At 42.1% G+C, this 22,962-nt stretch overlaps 1 protein-coding gene across 3 annotated transcripts; it reads left to right on the forward strand.

The window, feature by feature from the left end:
- Positions 1-50: 50 nt before the first annotated feature.
- NUP42 (nucleoporin 42) lies at positions 51-6,034 on the forward strand. 3 transcript variants are annotated; one of them, XM_035562447.2, is made up of 7 exons: positions 53-222; positions 384-633; positions 1,564-1,658; positions 1,969-2,045; positions 3,317-3,403; positions 5,066-5,150; positions 5,307-6,034. In XM_035562447.2, exons 1-7 carry the CDS (start codon positions 129-131, stop codon positions 5,873-5,875), a joined length of 1,257 nt encoding a protein of 418 aa, XP_035418340.1. In that variant the 5' UTR covers positions 53-128; the 3' UTR covers positions 5,876-6,034. The 3 variants fall into 3 exon arrangements, with proteins under 3 accessions (XP_050564789.1, XP_035418340.1, XP_035418341.1); XM_035562448.2 differs by having other exon boundaries at positions 387-633; XM_050708832.1 differs by lacking the exon at positions 5,066-5,150 and having other exon boundaries at positions 51-222.
- The last annotated feature ends 16,928 nt before the right edge of the window (positions 6,035-22,962 follow it).

A 22,962-nucleotide genomic window follows, 5' to 3' on the forward strand; every position in this document is an offset into this window, starting at 1 on the left:
CCCGCCCCGCCCCGCAGCACGCATAATGGCGGCGGCCGCGGGGCGGGGCCTCCCCCCTTCAGCCCCCGCTGCTCCCCGGCGCCCGGCCGTGACGCGGCGGCGGCGGTTGCGCGGCGGCGGCGGCGGCCATGGCCATCTGTCAGTTCTTCCTGCAGGGCCGCTGCCGCTTCGGCGACAAGTGCTGGAACGAGCACCCCCGCGGCGGCGGGGGGCGCCACCAAGGTACCGGGGCAGCGGGGAGCCGGTGGCGGGGGGGGGGGGAAGAGCTGCAACCGCTGCCTCTCCTCGCGGCCGGAGCCGGCTGCGGCAGGGGGCTGCTGGCAGCGGGGCGCCGGGCTCACCTGGGTGCCTTCAGGGGGTTTAGACCTGTGCTTCTCCGTTAGCAGGCGCTGCCAGAGGAGGAGGAGGGTGGGGCGCCGCAAACCAGAGGTACACCAACGTTATTCAGCCGTCTGCCTTTAAGAGCAGCGCGTGGGGTGGCGGCAGAGATCCGGGCAGAGGATTGTTCGGCTCCTCCGATTTGGGGTCGTCCGGCAGCGGCGGCAGGAGCGCGGACTTTTCTCAGAACAGGTTCTCCGCGTTAAGCAATCAAAACGTCGGTGATGGCTACAGAGATGAAGAAGAGAGACTTCTGTAAGTTATAAGCCTGCCTCCTTGGAAGCGCTTGCAGCGGGCTAAAAGTTTACTGGGTAACGCAGAGGGTGTGATCCCGAGGAGGGTAGCTGGGATGTGTAGGAGAAGCACAGAAACCCTGCTTCCTTTAATTCTCTTGAGTTGTGATAGCATGGGAGGAAAGGAGTTGTGATAGCATGGGAAGAAAGGGATCCTTGTTTTGAACCTGGGCAGGGCAGCTAGCCAGCTGTGGTACCGGTAAGACAGTTGGCTGCTTAAGGTGCAGACAGGAGGATAAGGAAGGAGAAATTAAGACGTGTATTATATTACAAACGTCTGAGTGCCCGTAGTGTTTTGTTACTGTGTAATAATCTGCCTCTCCACTTCAGTTTTTAACCTTTCACTGTTTGTTTACATTTGGATTTCAGTTTGTTGCTGTAGCTTCTATTGTGCTTCTGCCAAAGCTTTAAGCTTTTGATTCTTTTCCAAAAACATATATAGAGCACTTCTCTTATTGCCTCCCCCTTTACTGAATTTTGCTATTTAATACTATGCATATTCATTCACATTGTAATATCTTCTAATACTGAGAAAGTTCTAAAGTGCATTGTGATGTGCAGCTTCAGGGAATAGCCTGCGACAGCATATGCCATCCAGGGATTAAACATACATCGTGTGGATTTTTTTGAAGACCTGGTTTAATTTACTTGCTTTACTCTATACTTTGGATGATACAGTAAAATGCTTTGAAGGGACACACGTATCCTGCAGAATGAGTGCATTTTTTTTCCACAGAGAATTGCGTACTTCTGTTGTTCATCCAGTGTGGTGTCCTACTTAGTGTTAAACTTAATTTTAGTGGTTTCAGGTACTTGAATTTGACTCTGCTTTGGTGTTTTTCTTTTGTCTGCCTAGTTTCTCCTTCATTTGTTTTTATGCTTTGTTGTCTAGTGAATGTATAGTGAAAGACATGGAAATTTGGGAATCCTCAGGACAATGGATGTTTTCATGTTACTCACCTATGAAAGACAAGCCTAATATTACAGGTAGGTAATGTTTGTAGTGTCGCTGTACGCTGCTACTTTTTTAAATGTTCCTTATACTTATCCACACCTGTTATATGTGTATAAAACTGTTTGCAAGGTGATCACTAGCCTTGTGATGCAACAGGAAGGAATGTTGGATTATGACAAATTCATTTTGCATACTCACATCTTCTGTAATTAATCCTTTTTGCAACACAAACCGTAACTGACTTACCACAGATGGTGTAGCAAGGTCCGTTTCATCCTAACTAGAGAGGGTGACTGGAAGTTATATTTTCTTTGAGATTTTTGATTATTCATCTTCTTACAGGCTTTCAAGATATCTCACCAGAAGAATTGCGTCTGGAGTGTTATAACTGCAGAGCAAACAATAACGCTCAGACCTATGTAAGTATTTTAAAACAACTGGCTTTTTATTTCACTATAGGACTTGTTACTTTTCTTCGGGTGGCAACTCTTGACTCACTTGATTACCAGACTCGAGGAGATTATCAGAATACAAAAGTATTTTTAACTTACTGTGCAGTAAATAGTAAAAAAAAAAAAAAAAAAAAATAGCTGCTAGTCTGAGTGCTCTGCCATAACTTCTTATATCTCTCCGACAATTATACGATACAGTCCTCACAAAATATTCAAGTATCCAAAGCATGTGTTTCTGTTGATAAACCAGGTCAAAATCTGAATTTTCCAGTCTGTTGTATAGGAGCTGATACCAAATAATGTGATCTTGCAGCATGTGACTAGACACAAAAGAATTATTGATGTTCGTGATGCAAGATCTTCTTGAAAAATTAAGAAATTTAGTTACAAAAAGGTTAAGTGCTGTGCTCTTAGAGGCATTTGGGACATCAGAATACTTTCTTAGTTTTTTAAGGAAAATTTTGTCAGTCTAGGCTTCAAATAGGGTGTTTTTGTAAACTTAAATGTGGGAAATTCAAGTTAGAAATTCCTGAAAAATAAGTTATTTAATCACTTTGGGGTTTCTTATTTAACACTTTAATCACAGTTATCCAGACACAAGTACTACTTACTGCTGCGTATGGTCTGTGCAGCAACCTGTCGGATCACATTGAAGGGACTGATTTAAATTAAGAAAGTTAATTTCTGCAAAGCTAAGTATTTTAGGATGATACTATTATATTGTTCTAAATTTTTCTATGTTTTGAAAGGGGTTATTTTTTTTTTTCCTGAAAATGTGGGAGAAACTAAGACAAATCTTAGGACTTCAGCTTAATTAGTGAGCCCATACATAAACAGGACAGATGAAAAAAACAAGAATAGAAAAGCTTAGTCTTCTATACTTAAAACTCAAATATTTTGTATTTTTTTTTTTGCAAGCAATTGTTTCAGACAGTGGTAGAGCTTAGATTTGGAAAGTTCTGGGACATTTTTTAATCTTACTGTTGCGTAAAGTGTAAAATAAATAAATTAATTAATTAATTAATTAAAGGGCAATAGTAAGAGAATTGAAGGAATTCTGGGTTAATAAAAATTTCAGCTCCTCGCCTTGAAGCTTCGAGAAAGAAAAGAAAAACTTCATTAAGCTAAAAGAGAACTTTTTCTAATTCTAGAAATTTTCTTTCAGTTTATTATCAGATCACTCTAATTCCATTTTATTAAGTATAATAAAAACATGCCTGTCTTTTCCCTCGTTTTAGTTAAATTCTGTCCAGCATTTAGCGAAAGAGTGGAAAGACAGGCTGCTGCAGTTGAAGGCTTTAAATGCATCGACAAAAGTAGCATTGGTGAGTGTTAATGAAGGGTAAAATATTTCTGTTTCTGATGTCATTTTTTGCTTAATCTTCGGCAAATCTTTGTGGTGTTTTTTTTAAGATTCACATAGTTTCTGTTAAAAAGGCCATTAAATAAATGATTTCTAAGATATAGTTGTAATATGCCACCTTGTTTTTAATGAAGAGATCTTGCAAATATTCCATAGAAATTTTAGCTGTTATTAAAGGGTTTAACTGCACAGCTTTGTAAAAATAAAAAATAAAAAAAAAATAGGTGCTTGGTATTGCTTTGAAGATCTCAGGAAACTGTTGTACAAGCAAATACACATGATTCTTCTAGGGCATCCTTTTTTTGCGACTAAATACCTGAGACCTGAAAAAGTTTGGTTCCTAGATTTAGCGGCAGTTACAATGGTAGATACGTGAATCGTTCTGAGGAAAAACGCCTGGCATGAAAATGTTTGGCTGACTGGCAGTATGAAGGTCTTGGCAGTAATCAGGAAATGGTAGAGAAACTGCAAAGTCTGGAAGGAGGAATTGCGTAAGAGAACAACTGCAGTTTGAGAACTGCCTCGTCCCTGCTTCAGTGTGGTTTTTATTGGTGGTAGAAGTGTGAGTGAATGCTCTAGCGCTGCGTGAGTCAGATGAACGTGGAAGTCTTCGAACACAGTTTGGGGTGTCAAATCCACCCGTCTCTGGAATCATGAAATCAGTGAGTTATTTGCAAGTTGGATTAGAAATGAAACTCTTTAGTTACCTAAGGAAAGTAGTAGTGAATCGGGATGATTCCAGAGTTAGGATGATGTTAGCAAAGCAGCAGCCAGGGTTGGAAAATGTTGTCATTGCAAGCCACGTGGGAGTAACCGTACGTTAAGGATGGGTCTGGGTCATGTGCATGTGTAGCAGTGTGCAAACAGCCAGCCCCACCTTTTTTACCCTGTGCTGATGATGGCTTTTCTGAAGCGTAATCAGTAGACCAGAACAGAATTGTCCTCGAGGCCACTTTAGGATAAATAGAGCATTTTGGTAATGCCAGAATGAGAAATTGATACGTATTTGATACAGAAGAGAAGCTGTGTTTAGGTAAAATGGGAAGACAGGAAGGCTAGTTGGTCTTGGGAAGCTGGTAAACAGTTGTGAATCTAGAAGAGGATGCTCAGGAACAGTTAAAGCCAATATTAAATAATCAGGGAGACAGAGTAAGTTGATCAAGCTAAAGTCTGCTTGAAGTGCATTAAAGTTTCTGTTTAAGAACAGACCCCTTGGTATGTCCAGGGCTGAAGGTGAGGAGGTGGGATTTGGACTTCAGCACAGAAGACTAGATGTGTCGAGGTCAGAGAGCAGATTAAGCCACAGCAGTGGCACAAATAAAACAGACTAGAAAAGATGAGATGAAAACGAGAGCTCAGAGAGGTGTTTGGTCATTGCAACTTATCAAATTTTTTCCTGTCAGTGAAGATATTTGTATTTCTGGAGTGTTTCACAGAGAATAGCCTCAAAGCAGTTTGTTTGTACCTGCAATTGCATGCAATTAGTGAAAATGATCAGTGTCTAACTTTGTCTAAGTTGTGTTAAATTGAATGGTGCAGCTGTTCTGTTTTTCCTGTTAATTACTGAAAGATACTTGCCTGCTTTGGAATGTAGTTTTCATTTATATATTTTGAATTTTTAAAGCTCTCTGAGTTAAAGAACGCGGTCATGCAGCCATTACCTTCGTTTGGATTTGGAGGACAGCAAACATCCAGCTTTGGGGTGTCAAGTAAGTTCCTGCATTAAGAACCAACATTTTTTGAGTTTTCTTCTGCAGGACTGAAATAGAGCAGTGCTTTAGTATCGCAGGTGTATTCTAAATTCTAAATGCGTTTATTCTAATATCTAATTCTAAATTCCATTCTAAATGCGTTTATAATTGCAGATTTTCCTGTGAACAGCAGCAGTAACAGTGCCAGCAATTTCTCCTTTAAAACAAGTTCCAGTCTCCTCAGTGCCTCATCAGGAAACACCCCTGCTTTTGGGAGCTCTTCTGCTGGCTGCAGTCCTCCTGCGTTTGGTGCGATGTCCTCCACGAGCGTTTCCCATCCTGCTGGTTTTGGCGGCCCATCAGCTCCCTCTGCAGCCTCCTTCTCATTTAAGCTTTCCGAAACAACCAGCGGTTTTGGAACTTCTGGGTTTTCAGGCTTTGGCAGTTCTTCTACTATGAACTCTTCAGGCAGCACTCCACTTCCAGCTTTTGGAGCTTTTAGTGCAGCAGCACAAGCGTCCCCCTCACATTCAAGCAGTACTTTATTTGGTCAGACTGCCTCTGCCTCTGCACATAACGTAACACCAGCGCCTTCTGCACTCACAAACAGCGGTACAGCAGATAAGTTATTTACACCCAAAAGTGAATTAACAGCAGAAGAGTTGAAACAGTTTGAAGCAAAAAGGTTTATGATGGGAAAGATACCTCTTAAGCCACCACCACTAGAACTTTTAAATATTTAAGACTTGTACGTTTATTCTGAAATTACACATTTTCGTAGCTGTTCCATGACACCTCAAATACACAATTTTGTGATTGAGTCATGAATTAAAATGCCTCTCTCTGAGATAAATTTTCATTTCATCTCAGTCTTCTGCAGTAATAAACGCTTTAAAATTGAATTTTTTCATTCTGTATTTATTTTGGAGTTGACTTTTTATATCCATGAAATAAGCTACTGAAAATAAAATTTCTTAGTAAAAGTTCCCTTTTATATTCTGTACTGTGAACGTGTGGGCAAAACGTGTATTAAAAACCTGTTGTCAAAGGCAGGAATGCTTTGGTGTGGCATTCACAGCTACTGTGAATAGAATGCTAGAAAGAAATTAATGCAGTGCCAGCCTGCTTGTTGGACCACCTTGCCTTTTGTCTCTTACTTACAGGGTTCGCGCAGCCTCTGATAATTGTGGCTGGGCAGGGAAGGAACAGACCGCACAGGAGACCTCTGTGACCCCGGAGTCAGTTCCCTTTCCCAGCTGCTACAATTTAGGTTTTGTTGGTTGTTCTGCCTGAGGTCATGCTACGTGTGTTAATGTCATACACTTGGTGAGGGAGGGCCTGAAAGCATTCAGCAAGGATAAGAAACTTGCTGTTTGCTGTTTTGACACATCTTAGATAAAACTTCTCAGCAATTGTAAAACTACTTACTACATTTACCTGACACGATGCAGATTGGTTGTCTGGGTCTCACATCTTGATGGGTGCATGTATTAGCCCTGCCTATACTGAACTGATGTTATGAGGGTATGTATTTTGCCAAGATGCTATAAAGCAGTGGTCAGAAATTTTCCAAAGGAGGTTCTAGAGTCAGGTGGAGAGAATATTAGTTCTTGGCCACGCACTCCTATTGATGGTTTAAAATCATTTAACCTCTTATGTAACAGGAAAGCAAAAAAATGACTCTCTGATATACATAAATCAATTGGCTGTTTCTTTAACGTCAAAGATAACATTTCAGATCTTGCTGTGGACTCGTGGTCCTACTTAAAACTTCACTTTAAATGTGTTTCCTACTTAAAGGCTGTTGCAGGAAGACGGCTTGCTAAAATAGCATGAACAAATACAAGATCTTGGATGATAAGCTATGGGTAGGCACTCTGCAGCCATTCTGCTCCAGTAGAAATGGGAGTTCCTCAGTCCCTGTGCTCAGTGTACACGAACCATAAAATTGCATGTGTTATGTTACAGTACTGGGTTGCTTCTATTAACCTTTTTGGGTAATTGTTTTGCAGATGAAGTAAGGCATCTGGTTTTTGTTATTGTTGTTAATGAACCAGTACAGGCTTTGTACAACCCACAAACAAAATACTGATGCATTGGCTTGGAGTCCCATTTAAATCTTATGAAACGTGTTTTTCCAAGCAGGGTCTCCGGAGCAGTACTAAGACTTGTTCAAATTAAGAAATGTGCATCTTTTAGGGCTCACTTAGCACTGGATCACTTGTGCCAGTTACTCAGCGTTTGGCAAAGGAACTGAGGAACATACCAAAATCCATTATGTAGTTGCAACTGGAGTTGCAGAAAATCCACAACTGTACAGAAGCTATTAAACTCACATTTGTAAAAGCTTACTATTTAACAACAACAACAACAAAGTGTGGCTTGTTAGATGAATTCCATAGCTGCCTAAGCTTGGTCTATCGTATACCCTTTCCTGTATTTCATTTGTGAAGCCTTAGTGATTCTCAAACCCAAGTGTATCAGAAAGCTACAAGTTTTGTTTGCTTAAGTTCCTGCAACGTTTTTTATTGTTGCTATATTAAAGCAGTATTCTAGCATGGCAAGAGCGTATTTAGGGGTAAAGGTGTAATAGACTGAAGTCCCATTGACAACCTCAAGGATCCCCTGGCATGGTTTTAGAAGACTGTGGGTAGTTTTGGCTTACATTTAAGGTAGCAATGATTTTGAAGTCACCTGTGCTTTTATCTTCATCTTTTTCCTTAATGCTTATCCTCTGAAATAGTTTTACTAAAAAATAATAACGGACAAAAAGGGGGGAGGGAGACGGGACTTAATAGCAGTTAAGGATACTCTGACAAATACTAAAGTTATCTTTGCTAAGTTGAAGTATCTTTATACACAAGGGCAGTGAAAGATTGTTGAGCTTCTGCACCTCAGTGCTGCTGCTGTGCAATCGAAAAGCTTAAAGCAGCTTACTTCCAAACTTAAGCGATGAGCTGTCTAAAACCTTTACACTCTCCTAGTATCTCAGCAGGTTGTTGCAGCTACGCTGCACTAAGATGTTTCAAGGCCTTGAAATGTGTAGGGGCTATTTAAGTCGAAGCACTTTTAATTAATAATAGGACCATGAAAAATCTGACTAACCTGTTGTGTGTACCCAGGTTAACAACATTGGCTAGACGTTCTCAAACATCATCCTATCCTACAGGGATGTAAGGGAAGAAGGGAATTTGGAAGTCTTAGGTCACTTTGCTGTAAAAAATGAAAAGAGAAAGGTTCAGGGAGGTATTCCTGCTTTAGATGACGATAAATAAAAATTCATGTTTGAGCAAATTTTTTGAACAATTATTTTTTTAGATCCTCTCTTCATGTGCAAAGAAAAATGAAACAATGCCTATTACGGGAATACTAAAGGCTGGATATTTCATCCCAAATGGTCTTCCGAGCATCTAGAAAGATGACAGAGAAGAGTGTGAGACAAGAATTGGCGATATGACATCGCTAGCAAAAGTCAAGCTGTCTATTTGGCTGCAGAAGCGGAGATAAGGATAGAATAGAAAGAAATAGTCTTGCTCTAATGGGCTTACTAAACTGCAGAAAATAAGCAACAATTTGTCAGTAGATCAAAGCAATCTTTCCCAATATTTGCTCTCTAGTTCATTTTTTGCAGTTTGTCCTGTTCTGCTTTTGTTATACTTGATACCAGAGTTGGTTAAGAGTACAAAGAAAGCTAAATAATACCTTCCTTTCAGCTTCGATCCTTTCATTGCCTTAACTTCTCCTTTTCACATCTGCTTTTTTGTTTGCTAGAGGGCTGCCCTCCAGAAAGTCATAGTATTGTGGTCTGGCATCCAAAAATACATATAGGGTGGCAGCAGTCATGCATCTTATTTACTGTGCCTTGTTTTGGAACAGGAAACACGAGGTGAAAGCCCAAGCACGGAGGTGTAACACAGCATGGTTGGCAGGACTTGCTCTGGGAAGCAGGCTAGAACGATCAAGCTCCATGTGATGTTTTCAAGCACTTCCCTAACTTTGAAATAACAGGATTTATGAGTCACTGAAATTCCTGCAGTGTGGTACAAACAACTAAGTTGAAGAATTAGCTGAAGTTTGGTTTCCAAGAGATCGTGGATTAATCCTCAGACAGCAGCACTAGAGCTTGGCTGTGTGCCGGAGAAATGCCCTCCCCTGCCCGAGCAGAGGAAGCAACCCGGTACGTAACAAAGGGAATTCACTCTGCCCTCATTCCTCCTGCTGGCAGCAGTGGGAGATGCCAAAACATGAGCTATTAAGAGAGAAGAGAAAAACAAGAGCCTCAGAAAACATAATTTTGTCTTACAAGTTAAGCATTGTAGTCATGTGCTCTGTAGTTTGGCTGCAAAGAGGTGAGGGAGCCTTGCTCTGAGAGTAGGAGGCGCTGCGAATCACCAACTGACTAGGTTTAAGCCTTAAAGAGTAAAGCTAAAGGCATCAACAAGAATGATTTAGCAAGAGACAGAAAGATAAGGAAAGGAGCTTCCACAAACATCTAGGGGAAGGAAATACAAAAGGCCTATTAGTACAGGTGCACTGAAGTGAGATCGGTAACTGAGATGGTGGAAATCTATGTAAAATAAATACGTGAAATGGGGTGGGGGCGGCAGTTATTGTTAAGAGGCAGGTGAGAAAATATTTGTGGAATGTAAGCCTTCTGCAGCATAGCAGGAGTCCAGATAATTTGCTTTACTGGTCAGTAAGGGAGTCAGTTGATGGAGTTACTATAGTACTAAGTAGGGACGTGCTAACGGGGAAATACTACAACTTAGTAATCGGAGGTACCTCTTTTGTTGATGATTACAAATAATTTGGGGAATTCTAAAGACTGATCCTTTGGCTTTTACTAAAGCATTTGGAATAGACACTGAAGGCTGTCAGATGTGATCAGGGTTAGAGATTAGTCACACACATTGATGAGTGAGTGAATCCTTTATGTCTGTGACCCACAGCCTGTGTCCTAATGTTGAGGATAGAGAGAGAAACTGTAATTTGATTTTTACCCGGTCAATATCTGAGGAGAAAAACCATAGGTTCTATTTAGACATCATAGGTAGGTAGTTAATTGTATTTGACCTCATACAAGCCAGCAGCTGAAAGAGAAATCTGTACTACCAGTGAGTGTATGGAGAGACTGAAAACTGTAGGGTTGCAAGGTACTGACAGTAGGTGAACCCACAGTGGTTTCCATCAGGAAAACATAGTTTGAGACACGGGAATCTCACTTGCTGGGCAATTCAGTAACGCTGCATTCGGTTCTGAGCACACCGTTGCTGTAGAGCAGCTTGACAAATAGAAATTCAGAGAGCAACCAAAGTGATTGACAGCAAGGATTTGGGTGGAATCAGAGGAGCTGAAAAATGCCTGCTTGCTGAAAGCAAAAGCTGTGGTATGGGATGACTGTCCTGGTGGAGGTTTGCTCACAGAAGGGAGGAAATGCGATTTTTTTACAACACCTTGACCAGTAACCAGAACACTGAAGTGCTTCCTCAGAGATGCCTTAGGCAGCACGTTTTCCCACTGGGAAAGTCCTATTAATTCTCTGCTAAGAAGAGGCCAAAACAAAAACACTAGATACAAACCCCTGCCTGTCAGGGCTAACGGCACACGTCCTCAGAGACCTGAGAGTCAGCATAAGCACTTCTGATCCCTCACCTTTGAACCAGAACACACCAGCACTTGTGAAGAGAGTGACAAGAGTGTGAAGCAGAGCATTTGAAGCAAGAGCTGTATGTCGCTCCCAGCTCTCCTGGGAAAGATTTAGGGCTCTGGCCGTGAGGAGAGAACCTCTCTCCATTGAGTTTGAAGAGGCAGATCAGCTCTGTAACACTGGAAGCAAATATACTTCTCAGTCCTGAAACTCTCACTCACAAGTGCTTGGTTTTTCTGTCAAGAATAAAAAAGCACAAAAAGAAAAAAAGAGCAGTAATTAACAATGCAGCCCTAGGCAGTACTCTTATTTAACCCACGATGCTGCTGCAAGTTTTTGGTTTGTTCTGCAGAATAAGGCTAGGCATGTTCTTACAACACGGTATCATGCAACAGGCGCTTTGCTAAGACTTACCCTCCTGCAAGATAACACAAACGGCTCTTAAAACATAGGGAAGAAGAGCAAGAACAATGAGACTTAAATGTCAACAGGCTGAGCAACATTTTTTTTCCCCATGTTACATGGATTGCTTCGTCGTCTGTGCTTTTCTCTGCAGACAGTGAGTGGGATTTGCCCTTACCATGTCACGTGAGAGGCATCCGAAACAAGTTTTACATCTTACGCCTTCCAGCAGGCAGCTCTGTTACATTGCTAATTGCATAGTAGTCATCAGAAAAGCAAACTGGTGGTTTTCAAGTACCTGCAGTACTTATACCCTGTTCCACCTGAATTTCTGCTTCATTATGGCAGTGCGCTCTTGGCAAACCAAATGCTTTCTAGTCAGCATCCAGACATACTTCTGTAAGTCTTCAGCGTGCCCTTATCTTTGCGAATCAGATGAAAGGTACCCAATATATATGCCCCAGCTGTACTAAGTAATTAGATTAGTCCTAATTATACAGAGTATACCCAGCCTCCCGTATGAATCGAACAAGCAACATTTGTGTGTGTGTATGTGTAAAGTCGTGTCACATCACTTTAAAAGGGGCACTGATGAGGTACAGTTTTGATCTCAGATAGCTCAGCTTTTCAGTCCAACCAGCGCTGTTACATTTTTCTCAGCCTGACAAGTATCTGCAGGACTCCGGCTTCCGATGCGCTTCAGCATTACAGCACTCCTTGTAATCACAGGAGATTTTGATGTTGTAGCTTACTCCTACAAGTACGGGCTCCTCCTTAACATCCGGGTTTCTGTTGGATTATGTGTAATGATGAAATAGGCCCAAAATCATATAAAGCTGAAATAGCAAGTTTATAACAAAGGGTTACATTCAAAAAAAAAAAAAAAAAAAGCTTTACAAGTTTAGAACAAAAGCTGTCTCTGGATGACTAGTCACATGGTAGCACTTGTTGCTTTATATACCCTATCTTCCTCGGACAGAAATGTCCTAGCAGGGAGAGGTGGAGAAAGGATTTGAACAGCTCCTTGTACTGACCAGTATGAGGTCATTTGTGGTCTTCTACCTTTGGTCACAGTTCACGCCTCACCTCTGTCATGAAACTCTTCGAGAACAGAGGGCAAGCACTGCACCCCTTGGCAGCCTCCAGCACCTTCCTGGCTGTCTGAGTGTCGCTGGTCACCCTCTGGGGAGGTCAAGCAGCAAGGCAAGGGGAGGTTTCCAGTGCCTTCAGTGTTCTCCCACTGCCTTAGAGGTTGCTCAGCAGCTCCTATGGTGCTGGGGACAAAGAGGTCCTCTGCTATGCCCACCAGCAGGTGAGGATGCCCTATGTTGCTCTCACAAAGCAAGGCACTGCTTGAACTTCACCATAGCAACTTGGCATGGCGTGAAAGAGGGACCTGGCCTGCAGGCAGATCTGCCTGCCCTCAGATAAGGCTAAAATTTCTCTGCAGATCCTCCCGCCTGCAGTCTGCTTCAGACATCTCTGTCTCTCTCTAACCTGCCTGACTCCCTGCCCTGCATGTCTCCCACTCCCACCAAGCTCATTAGTCCCCAGCTTTTATGCAGTGTGAGGGACACGACCCGCTTGGCCTTCCCACCCAGGTTTTGCCGAGGGAAATGGCCACCAGAAACAACGCTGCTCCGGAGCTCTGTGCCCCTTCCTGATGCCTGCATGGGAATTGACGAGTGCATACAGCTCAGGCGACCCTGGGTCTGTGCATTACTCAAATCACCACCCAGCCAGCCAAGAACAGATGCAGAGCTGTACACCGCCACAGGGAGGTGGTGACACAGCTCCAGCATGACTTGTTTTTCCAGCTGGTGCTGTTTCAAGTGTGTGTCCCACCAGCGCCCTTTATTCACGTGTTCAAACCCCACACCATATGATTTCTAGCAAAACTAATCCCCCTTATCATTTAATCATCTTGTATAGCCACTGGTCGACTCCTCCAGCCTGTTCTTACCAGGCAGCTGCCTTTGTCTTCCGAAGACCACACCTAGAAAAAATCGAGACACTGAAGCTCCCCTCTCTGAGTGCTTCTAGTTCTCCAGACCCTCATTCAGAAAAGGTCAGAAGGCTTCTGTCCTCTTATAACACACTGACAGAGCGATGTACCTTCCTACCCGGCTCATCCTACAGACCCTCACCCCCTTTGTAGAGGGAGTGCTACAGGGACAGGCTCCATCCCAAGCCGTGCTGCGGAGGCAGAGGCAGCACTTGGTTCTCCACCCCTTGTACAGCTCAGGGAAGGAGGGAGCAGCTCTGGGCCCCCACACAACAGTGATCGTAGCCTCTCTGCTAACAGTTGCTTAATTGTCTGTACCTGCTGACAGTCGGATTGACTTTCTCCTATGTTTCCTTTCTGGGCAATGTTGCACAAAGGATGAGAAAGGCGGGGGGGGGAATGGCACTAAGTACACCAGCAACTTTGCTGCAGGCGTACTGGGAATCCCTGACACTGCCAGGGGCAAAAGCCTGGACATCCAAAATGTTGGTTGTATGTTTGAAGCACGAGCCCACCCTTCTTTTCACACTGCAAATAAAGAGCAATGCTTATCAAAGAGCACACATTATACAAGTAACACAAGCAATACTTTTCGATCCTTGCATCAGGAAACACACCCAGTTGCCTGTAATAGGTCCGCACTGAGGTAACAAAGTCACATTAGGCATCTGACGATATATAAGGCCGTCTGTCCTATCTGTCCTGATGAAAGCAGGGCACTCTTTCTGACCTTTTCTTCTCAATTTATCTATTTTCTGTTTGGAAAAAATATTGGGTTACATTAAAAAGAGCAGCAGAGTACCTCCATATTAAATACAGTGCTGGAGAACAAACAAATGCACACGAGAAACTTCTTGATCACAGCTGCTGTAAACTGGTTCTGGCAGCGAGGAGATTTTCTCCCACTTAAGTGATCACTGGACACATTCCATCCTTGTGATGATTTACTTTGAGAAGGTTTATTCTTCCAACAATAACTTAACAGAAACAGTCACGAAGAGAGGGAGTCCTCTAAAATAACTGAAAAGTACATGAGAACAATGTGTGTGTGTGTGTTTCAAAATCTGTTGGTGCGTGTGTGGCTGTCATTTATAGCTATGCATCCTAGATCATTTACTTAGGAGTCTGTATATGTTGCAGTACTTAGTATATAGCAAGAGGAAATAAATTGCTTTTTACAGCATTCCCACCTCTGACGCTGGGCCCGTAGGGACTCACGCAGATGGAGGACTTGGAGCCAAGAAGCCCTGATACACGCTGTGTGTCTGGCGTGCCCTGCTCAGCCCTTGCAGACCCTCGGTGTGGACCCATCTCTAGAAATGATGCTGCAGAGCTGTAACACCGCCTGTTAGCTGTCTAAAAATATCTCTGTGGAAGTAGGACTTCCAATTTAAGTTTCTGAGATAGTGCACAGGAGCCAGAAAACTGCTGAGGTCCAATTCATGATGTTTTCTGTTTTACAGTCAAATAACTCAATTGTTTTAGCAGGTTTCCTAAGAAAACAACATGGTTTTGATTAGACTGTCTGATCATCTGTCTGTCATTCCTTCTGCCCCAGTCCCTTTTTTAAAACCCCATGGCCAATTTCCAAGCACTTAAGCCTCGAAGATGACTGTATTCTCATAGCTGGACTAAGAATTGGCAGCTGGATGAGGAGGGAGACCAAAATTCGTGCTGCAACTGAAAGAAAAACAGGCACAGCTCAGCTGCTATGAATACTGCTAGCAGCTGGCTGGCTGACCAGCACCCATGTAAATCCAGTTTGCAAAGTTTTTGCCCCACTGGGGTATTAGTGAGGACAAAGGGCACCAATCTCAAGGAAATTAAGTTTCATACACACATTCTGTGGGCCAAAACCAACTTGTTTTAAATATCAAAGCACAATTCTTTCACTTCCAAATGTGAAGTTCATCCAGGAGCAATACAGAAATACTGTGCTTGTAAGTTCAGATAGAGCAAGGAATTGAGGCTCCCAGCTTCACGCTGGGTTGCTGACTTGCTGCTCACTCCATACTTAGCTGAAATGAATGAAATCATCCATAATCCCAGATCTGTGCTGATAGATTCCAAGCACCATTATTCCTAGAATCCTGCTGGCACAGGATCTGGCATCCTTCCTGAACCCTGGAGCTCAGGGGGAAAACAGGTTCATGGCAGATGAGCTTCTGCAATGAAACAGATACTGTGAATGATGTTTCATGTAAATGAAATTAAATAACTAGCTGTCTAAAGACCATTGTTAGAACTGTGTTTTTTTTTTCCCTACTGGACAGTTTCTACCCATGGCTGGTCACTAACCCTTTATCATAGCATATAACTCTATATTCATTTCCTTGTTCTTTCCTGTGGCAGATAATACCATTTTTGCCAAAACACTTGAAAATTTTCAAGACATTTAATAGATTCTCAGCTTATCCTGAAAAAAAAAAGTGCTGGCTACAGATATCAGCTGAGTCCTGCAACATATTCATTCATCTTCTAATCTTAAACCTAACAAAACCTACTCCATAAGGCTTAAGGTACAGGACAGTCTGAATGTGAATGAACTCAGACAATCTGAGATGTTTTTTCTGTCTCAGGTGCCAGGCTCATACACTCAACCAGCACTAGCTCCTTCTGTTCAAATCGGAGAGAACTGACCGGGCCTCAGTATATGCGGCCTCCTTTACTTTGCGGGTCAGCCACTGCCCCTGCAAAAAAGGCTCCAAAACATTCAAGACAAGCACGGGTATAAGTGAGGATATTCAGCCTCACCTGCAAACTGAAGCTCATGAACTGCTCAGATGGGCTCTCTGCAGGAAACATCACTGAACTGGTAACCACATCTCCTCTAACTTAACCTAACTTCTGTCTGCTCACACCCCATCATCTCCAGGTGGCGACCTCTTATATGGTTATCATACAAGGCATGATAAAACTTGCTGAGACAGTCAAACAAGACTTCCCAAATTTGGCTACCTGTGTTGGCCAAGTCAGAAGCCACCAGAGATTACCTGCTGGCCCTATGGCTACCACAAGGGCTTGAGTTAATACAGGAGCAACCTTTGCTTGCTGCCAGTAAATAATGGAGATAATAGGCAACTACCAGGTGGGGTTGCCTTTGTCCAGGACACCAAGGCTCCCATGGTAGAAGACTGGCTGAGCTGAGGCCACACTGTAGAACTACAACAGCACAGGAATACAGCCCTGCAACACCGGCTTACCATTATACGTTCATGAAATGCTCAGCACAAAGCAGTGATGGCTGATTATGCCCTCTAAATACTACTGTGATACTAACACTAAGTGGTTCCATTAGCAAGTTCATTTTGCTGGTTCTTAATTACAGAGAGACTTGGGAAGATATACACATCAAAGGAATCCTTTTCCCTAGCCAGATAAGTCTTCTATTTATTCCTATGATATTTTAAAATTTCCCACCCTATTCAGTTTGAAAACCTGCTGTAGGCTGTTAGGATTTAAATCAGTACATGCTTATTTGGAGACTTTAAAGGTAAATGAGAGGTTACATGGACTGGTACAGAACTGCTTCTATTCGGCGGTTTTCAGGTACATAAGAAACAGAATTAAATACCTTCCTGCTCTCCCAAGCTGTCCATTATAAACCCCAGGCCAGTCATTTCTTAACTGAATTTAAAAGCTTTCTGAAAATAATGTGATGTACCATGAAGCACAGAGCTGTCTGCTCTCAGCATTAACTCTGTAAATTATTATTAGTAAAAAACTTGTATCCATCAACTCTTTTCCCACACAATGTCCTGCAAAAGCATTGGTGGACTGACTTAAACACTGAAGGAACTGGGATTCACAAAGGAACTTAAAGGAAGGTCACTACTGGGAAATAGACTTTACAGATGTATATAGCCCTACAGCCATTGAAATGGCCCCAGACTGAGCACAGCAAAAGAAAAGGACTTGTCCAGTAAGAATGCAGTGAGCAGGGGTAGAGTTTCTTTTAAATTGCCTGTTTTGTCTTATTCTATATTTACTCCGATTTAAATAGTGAGTAGTTCCCATTTATGTTCTAATCAGACCTAGCTCTTGAGATCCAAAGCCTTTCTTGTGTGTTGGGGATCTTTGTTTTAAGGAGAAGCCATCTCAAAGCCTTGGATGGCTTGGTGGGCCCCATCCAGCAGGAAATAACCTTTCTTCAGTTGTAAATAATCTGAAGCTTTTTATTTATTTATTTTAAATTAATATCTATGAGAAGTTCACTATGAGAGGGAGTTCTGTGTAATCTGAAAACACATGAAAAGCATTCAAATACTATGGTAATGAAAACTATAAAACATGGCACAGATAAATGAAAGGTATAATTTGCACATCCCTCTGTTTTCATTACTATTGTGATGGAGAGGTGGGTTCTGTAATTTGAGCAAAAATTTCAAAAAGATAGTATTTGCTGGAGCTTTTGCCTCCTATCTACATGAACACACTGTCTTCAAGCTTTCCAGCACAAGTCACCTGATGGCCAAAGCATGTGAATATGTAACAGTGCAAAAGTACTCCCCGTGCCTTTCAAGATATTCACATAATGTCCTTAAGCCCTGCCACATTTGACTTCAAAAATTTCATAACACTGTTTGCTCCTTGTTTTATTTCTAGATGCTCTAATTCTAAGAGCCCTGAAGAAATGACACAAAATTTGTAATGAAAGACCTAGTGATTTTAATAGAGTTTTTCACTTAACCTAGATAGCCGGAAACATTTTCAACTGCTTAAGCAGAGGAGCAGTCATCATTGTAAGTATCCCTCCCAGGGAGAGACTGTATGAGCTCAGGGGAAGATCTAGCTGGTTATTCAGAGGGAAGGGAGCTGGTTCAGGACATTTTGATGGGCGCCTCCACCAAAGTGTCATCTTTGATCACTTTCACTTGCAACCATTTCATTTCAGATTAAATAAAGAAAGAAATCAAAGTTGCCTTTAAACATTTCAATCACTGTGAGCACACAACCTTAGTAGGGTATTAGAGGTGCTGGGAGGATGTATGGCGTCAGGAACATGCTGCCATCCCTCAGTGCACCAAACAGAGTGCTGATGGTGGCTATCCATTATTGCATATACATCAGCATGGTATTTTTATATATTGTCACGTTTATGACCATCAGTTTGCTTAAGGTATCACCAAACCCTTCCTCCTCTTGATTTTTCTCCCTTACTTATAGAAAGCAAAGTAACTTATTCACCCAAAGAGCAGGGCCAGCAGTATTCTCCTTCGTGAGTCTTTTTCCTGCTGCAGAAGGAGGTGTTTCAACACCACCACCACCCCCGCCCTAGCGTGCTTTCCCTCTGTCTGTTTGGATCACTGAGTTGGAGGAGAAGAAGCCTTGCAGACCCTCTGCTACACATCCCCAGGCAGTAGCGACATTTTTCACATTTTCTTTCCTGAGAAATCTCTCTCCATTCTCTCCTCAGTTATGTAGCCCTGTGCATTTACTTTTTTTTTCTCTCTCTAGCTAGACAGAAAGACAGGCATCATAAGTCAGTTTTGTGCTGTGTGAAGACACAAGCAAAACAACCAAACACTCCCTATTCTGACGGATCACCTGTGGCTTAATCGAGACAGTTTTGAGACATCTTACAGTTCAATACATCTACCAGAACCTAGAGCTAGGCTTCCTACGAAGCAACAGGGGCAGACCATACCCACAGAAAACACAAATCCGCACAGTGGCTGCCACGGCCAGCACTCCAGCCCAGTGACACGAAGCCTCCTGGTGCTGCTCGCCCCTCGCTGCCCGCTGGCAGCTGGCAATGTCACTGCAGCTAACGTCCTCACCATGAGGTTCATGTGCTCGTTATCACTGATCGGTGAGCTCCAGCTGGGTTTTACTACTCACTAGATTGCTTCTGCAAAAAAATGTAAACATTCATAAACACGGACTGTTTCACCAGTTAAAAGCATGGGTGCATGGGAAGGGATGGGAACATAACTGCATATCTGTGTGAAACTCAAGGCCACAGTGGCCACAGCAGGTAAATGGCTTCAAAGCTGCTCCTGCCTTTGGACTTTGGAATTTCATCCTTGACAACAAATACCGTTGCACGGTAAAGAAGCTCTGACTTCACATCATATATTCTAAATAAAATAAAGATGGCAGTTTGGGCTGTATACTGTGTTTCTTTGCATACGTCGATTTCTCAATTAAACTTCTTGATTTGAATAAAATTTAAATGCATACAAATGCATTAGTAATTAATTCGTCTGTCCTCAGCACCCACCTAAAGTAGTTTCTATTTGCTATCAGAACACCCACAAAAGTCAAACTGTTAAGAAAACTGCTCAGTGAAAAATGATTAACAGCATAACTTGGCGTATGTGTCTTAGCAAATGCTGATTATTCTTATGTTTCTATTTTTAATTCTACAAAGCACCATTGAATAACGAGTTCTACTTGCTGAAAGGTCTTTTGTATCATGCAATAATAGAAGAACTGAGTACTCGGGAATGTAGCAAACAATTGGCAAACAAAAGATCAGATTATCTCTATTTTCATTTTATCGTGTTCTTATTTCATAAAAATAATTTTTTGCCTCTATCTAAACCCTACTCACTGTAACTACCACCTAAAAAAATCACTGTAAATTTGTAGACGTCTGTATGTACGATCCATTTTCCTCCTCTTCACTTACACTACTCATTTCTTTATTTTCTTTTCTTTAGGGCTATTCCAATTTTTCTACTTTGACATCAGGCACTTACAGTACAGGATTAAATCCAGACTACTCAAATTGTGTGTAATGTCCTTTACTGAGAAGAACTGCAACTATTTTACATTACATCCGAGTTATTTAATAACGGTTAAACCTCTTTCCCCCTGCAGCAGAACCGAACCATCTGCAGCGAAAATGTAACCCCTTGTGTTAGGCATGGAAGAGCCTCCTCCCTTTCAGGCTCCTGGCATACGGTAGTGCTCAGAGCAACCAGCTGCAATTAAGCATGTCCAGGGGAAGATTTGTTAAGCTATTCTTCTCTTTTAGGAGAGACAATTTAAACTATAGATCTAAGAACCAGATTTTTATGTTACATGATGCACAGGCATTTTCTGTAACAATTTTTTCAAGACATCTACTATTTCCCATGCAGACCTCATAGCTCTGGTGATCAGTGCATTACACAGGACAGACAGAAAGATTTTAGCCTTTGTATTTCACTTAAGCCAGGGATTGTGAGTAGGCTGCTGCATTAAATCAATTTTTTGGTTCTCACACTGTAACACAATAAAGTCATGTTAAGTTTTCCAGCACTGGCAAAGAAAGCTAAAAGAAAATAGCCTTGTTCCAATGCAGATTTAAAACAGAATCAGAATTGCATCACAGAAAATATAAATTAAGGATGTCAGTATTTTTTTAAGGTGAACTCAGAAGACTAATTCTGATATGCTTAATGTATGTGATGTATTTCTCTGCCTGCATGTGATTACAAGTGTTAGAGACTACTACTTAATGTTTTGGGGAGCAGGGCATTAAAATATAGATATTTTCTCATAATGACAGAAAGACATGGATTTCGGTTAAAGTTTTTGCAAGCAGGAACCCCTCCACCTGTGCTGCAGCCCTGCGGGGCTGCAGAGCTGCCTTGGCAGCCCGTCCTTCCTCCTGCCCGAGACACATGGATGTGGTGCTGAGTCGGTACATGTGGGAACTGGCAAGTCAGGGCACAGCCACGCTGCTCCTCCTGCGCCTTCCCAGTTAACCTGGCGTCCCAGAAAGACATGACAGCTCTGTGCAAGCGACAGCGGATCAATTCGGAAAACAAACTACAATACAAAACAAAACAAAAGAAACAAAAAACAAAACCACCAAAAAGTACGTTTTTCCTTCTCTTTCCCTCCAGGCCACAGAATGAGCTTTCCCCACTGTTGCCAGCTACAGGAGCAGGATCCAGGTGGATGTAATTCCTAGCACGACAGCAGCACATCTCTAGGAGCACAGCAGCTCCACTTGCTGAGTTTGCCTTCTTTTTATGCCACAAATGTTACTATCTAAACAGAGCTTACAGGTAGAAAGCTGGGTGCTGTATAATGTATTGGTCTTTTTTCTCATCTTTCCATTGCCTATATGTTCACAAGTGGGTCTGGCCTTCCAAGGAAGAGCTGAGTGTCTGAATTACTGCCATGAGTGAGTGGGAATGCAGTCCAAAAAATGCAGATTTTTGCCCACATTCTTGTTGTTAACACATTAAAGAGAATGTTATGCTAAAGTTCAGCTGCCAGCACTTTCATTTTTTTCTGACTCCTATTACAGAGAAGTGCTGAGCTTATTTCTTGAGCAGTCAAGGCAATTTCAGTAAAGCAACTGAGCTTCTGTGCTGAACTCTTGAAGTCAACCCCATAATAAGTAAGTGAAATATACTATATACAGGGAAGGAGATATAACTTAGTGCACTCAGTTTATGTTGTTTCCTAGAAAAACTTAAAAGGAGCAGATTTTGGCTGTGAGATCACTTTGCCTTCAGTGTCCTGTCACCAAAATGACTACAAAGCAGATGTTTTTGTTACGTATATTCTTCTTGAAACAACACCACCTTTTTGGTTGGGTTTTGTTTGTTTGATTGTTCCTGGATATTTTTTATTTTGAAGAAATCTTTCTTTAATTTTCCTAGCCAAATATCAATGAGAGCCTTAGGGAAAACAACTTTTCAGCAAGAATTTTGCTGCTCTCTCTGGAGCTGGTTCATACAATATCTTCCTTTTAAAATCTCCCTGATCAGCAGAGAGGCCTGAACATATTTCATGACAGTAATGTGTAAAATATGGGTATCACACAGTCATAATCATGCACTTTTACAGCAATTATCTGCCCTCACGACTGGAAGAGGATGGTGCCTTGATGAGTCACTGTGAACATAAGCCGTGTAACTAACAGTTCATTAAACCAGCATGTAAAATGTGGTACAGTAAACTCAATGTCCAGGCTGCAAATGATCTGTGGCAGCTCTACAGTCCTACAAGTGGCTCAGCTGACGTGTGCACAGGGCCCTCAAGAAGCTCACAGAGGCCTTCAGAGGACCACCAGCAAGGGAAGCAGAGCACTGGGATTACTGGGCTAACTCCTCCTTGCATTGGCACCACAGCTAACAAAAATTTGCCTAGAGATATTGAATGAAGCTCACTTGCTTTGCTTATGCAACTTGAGGAAAAAAAGGAAAAAAAAAAAAGAGTGGTGAGGTGTGGAAGGCAAATATCTGTTACCATGCTTCATCTTTGACTGCTGATCATCTACATGAATTAATTCCCATGAGCAGGAAAGCCAAGTGCACATGTGAGAGATGAGTGGATCGGTGTGGATTTGTATCTCAAGGCTGAGCTCTGTGGATTTTCTGATGTCAAAGAGCTGCAGCCTTTCCCTGAGTTGAATGTTATCCTGGGTTTCTGTGCCTTCCTGTGAGCTGCTTTCACAAGATTTTTGGGGCACTGTCACGCAAATGGTTATACCTGATCAGTGAGGTTAGTGTTACTACAGAGGAAACAACAGAGAGACATCCCTAAAAAAGGCGGAGAGATGGCATGCTCATTCAAGCCTTTGCTCTAGAGGAAATCAAGCCAAAAATGACTTCTGTCACACACACACACGCACACACACACACACACACACAAAAAAAAAGCTCCAGAATTATATACCGTGGTTAAGTACAAAGTTTGGAAAGCATCAATACCAATACAGGAATTTGAAGAAGAGTATAGGTGCATGGAAATGCCTTCCCATAAAAATAAATAAATAAATAAATAAATAAATAAATAAAAAGGAGACACTGGAATTATTAAAAGCCTGT

This window comes from Cygnus atratus, chromosome 2 (genome assembly GCF_013377495.2).
Source record: "Cygnus atratus isolate AKBS03 ecotype Queensland, Australia chromosome 2, CAtr_DNAZoo_HiC_assembly, whole genome shotgun sequence".
NCBI classification, from domain to species: Eukaryota; Metazoa; Chordata; class Aves; order Anseriformes; family Anatidae; genus Cygnus; species Cygnus atratus.

Bases quoted from the DNA above. Each gene is read 5' to 3' on its own strand.
- NUP42 (XM_035562447.2), top strand. From the start codon at position 129: ATGGCCATCTGTCAGTTCTTCCTGCAGGGCCGCTGCCGCTTCGGCGAC. The intron at 2,046-3,316 runs GTAAGTATTTTA...CCCTCGTTTTAG, and splicing joins ACAATAACGCTCAGACCTAT to TTAAATTCTGTCCAGCATTT. The intron at 5,151-5,306 runs GTAAGTTCCTGC...TTATAATTGCAG, and splicing joins ATCCAGCTTTGGGGTGTCAA to ATTTTCCTGTGAACAGCAGC.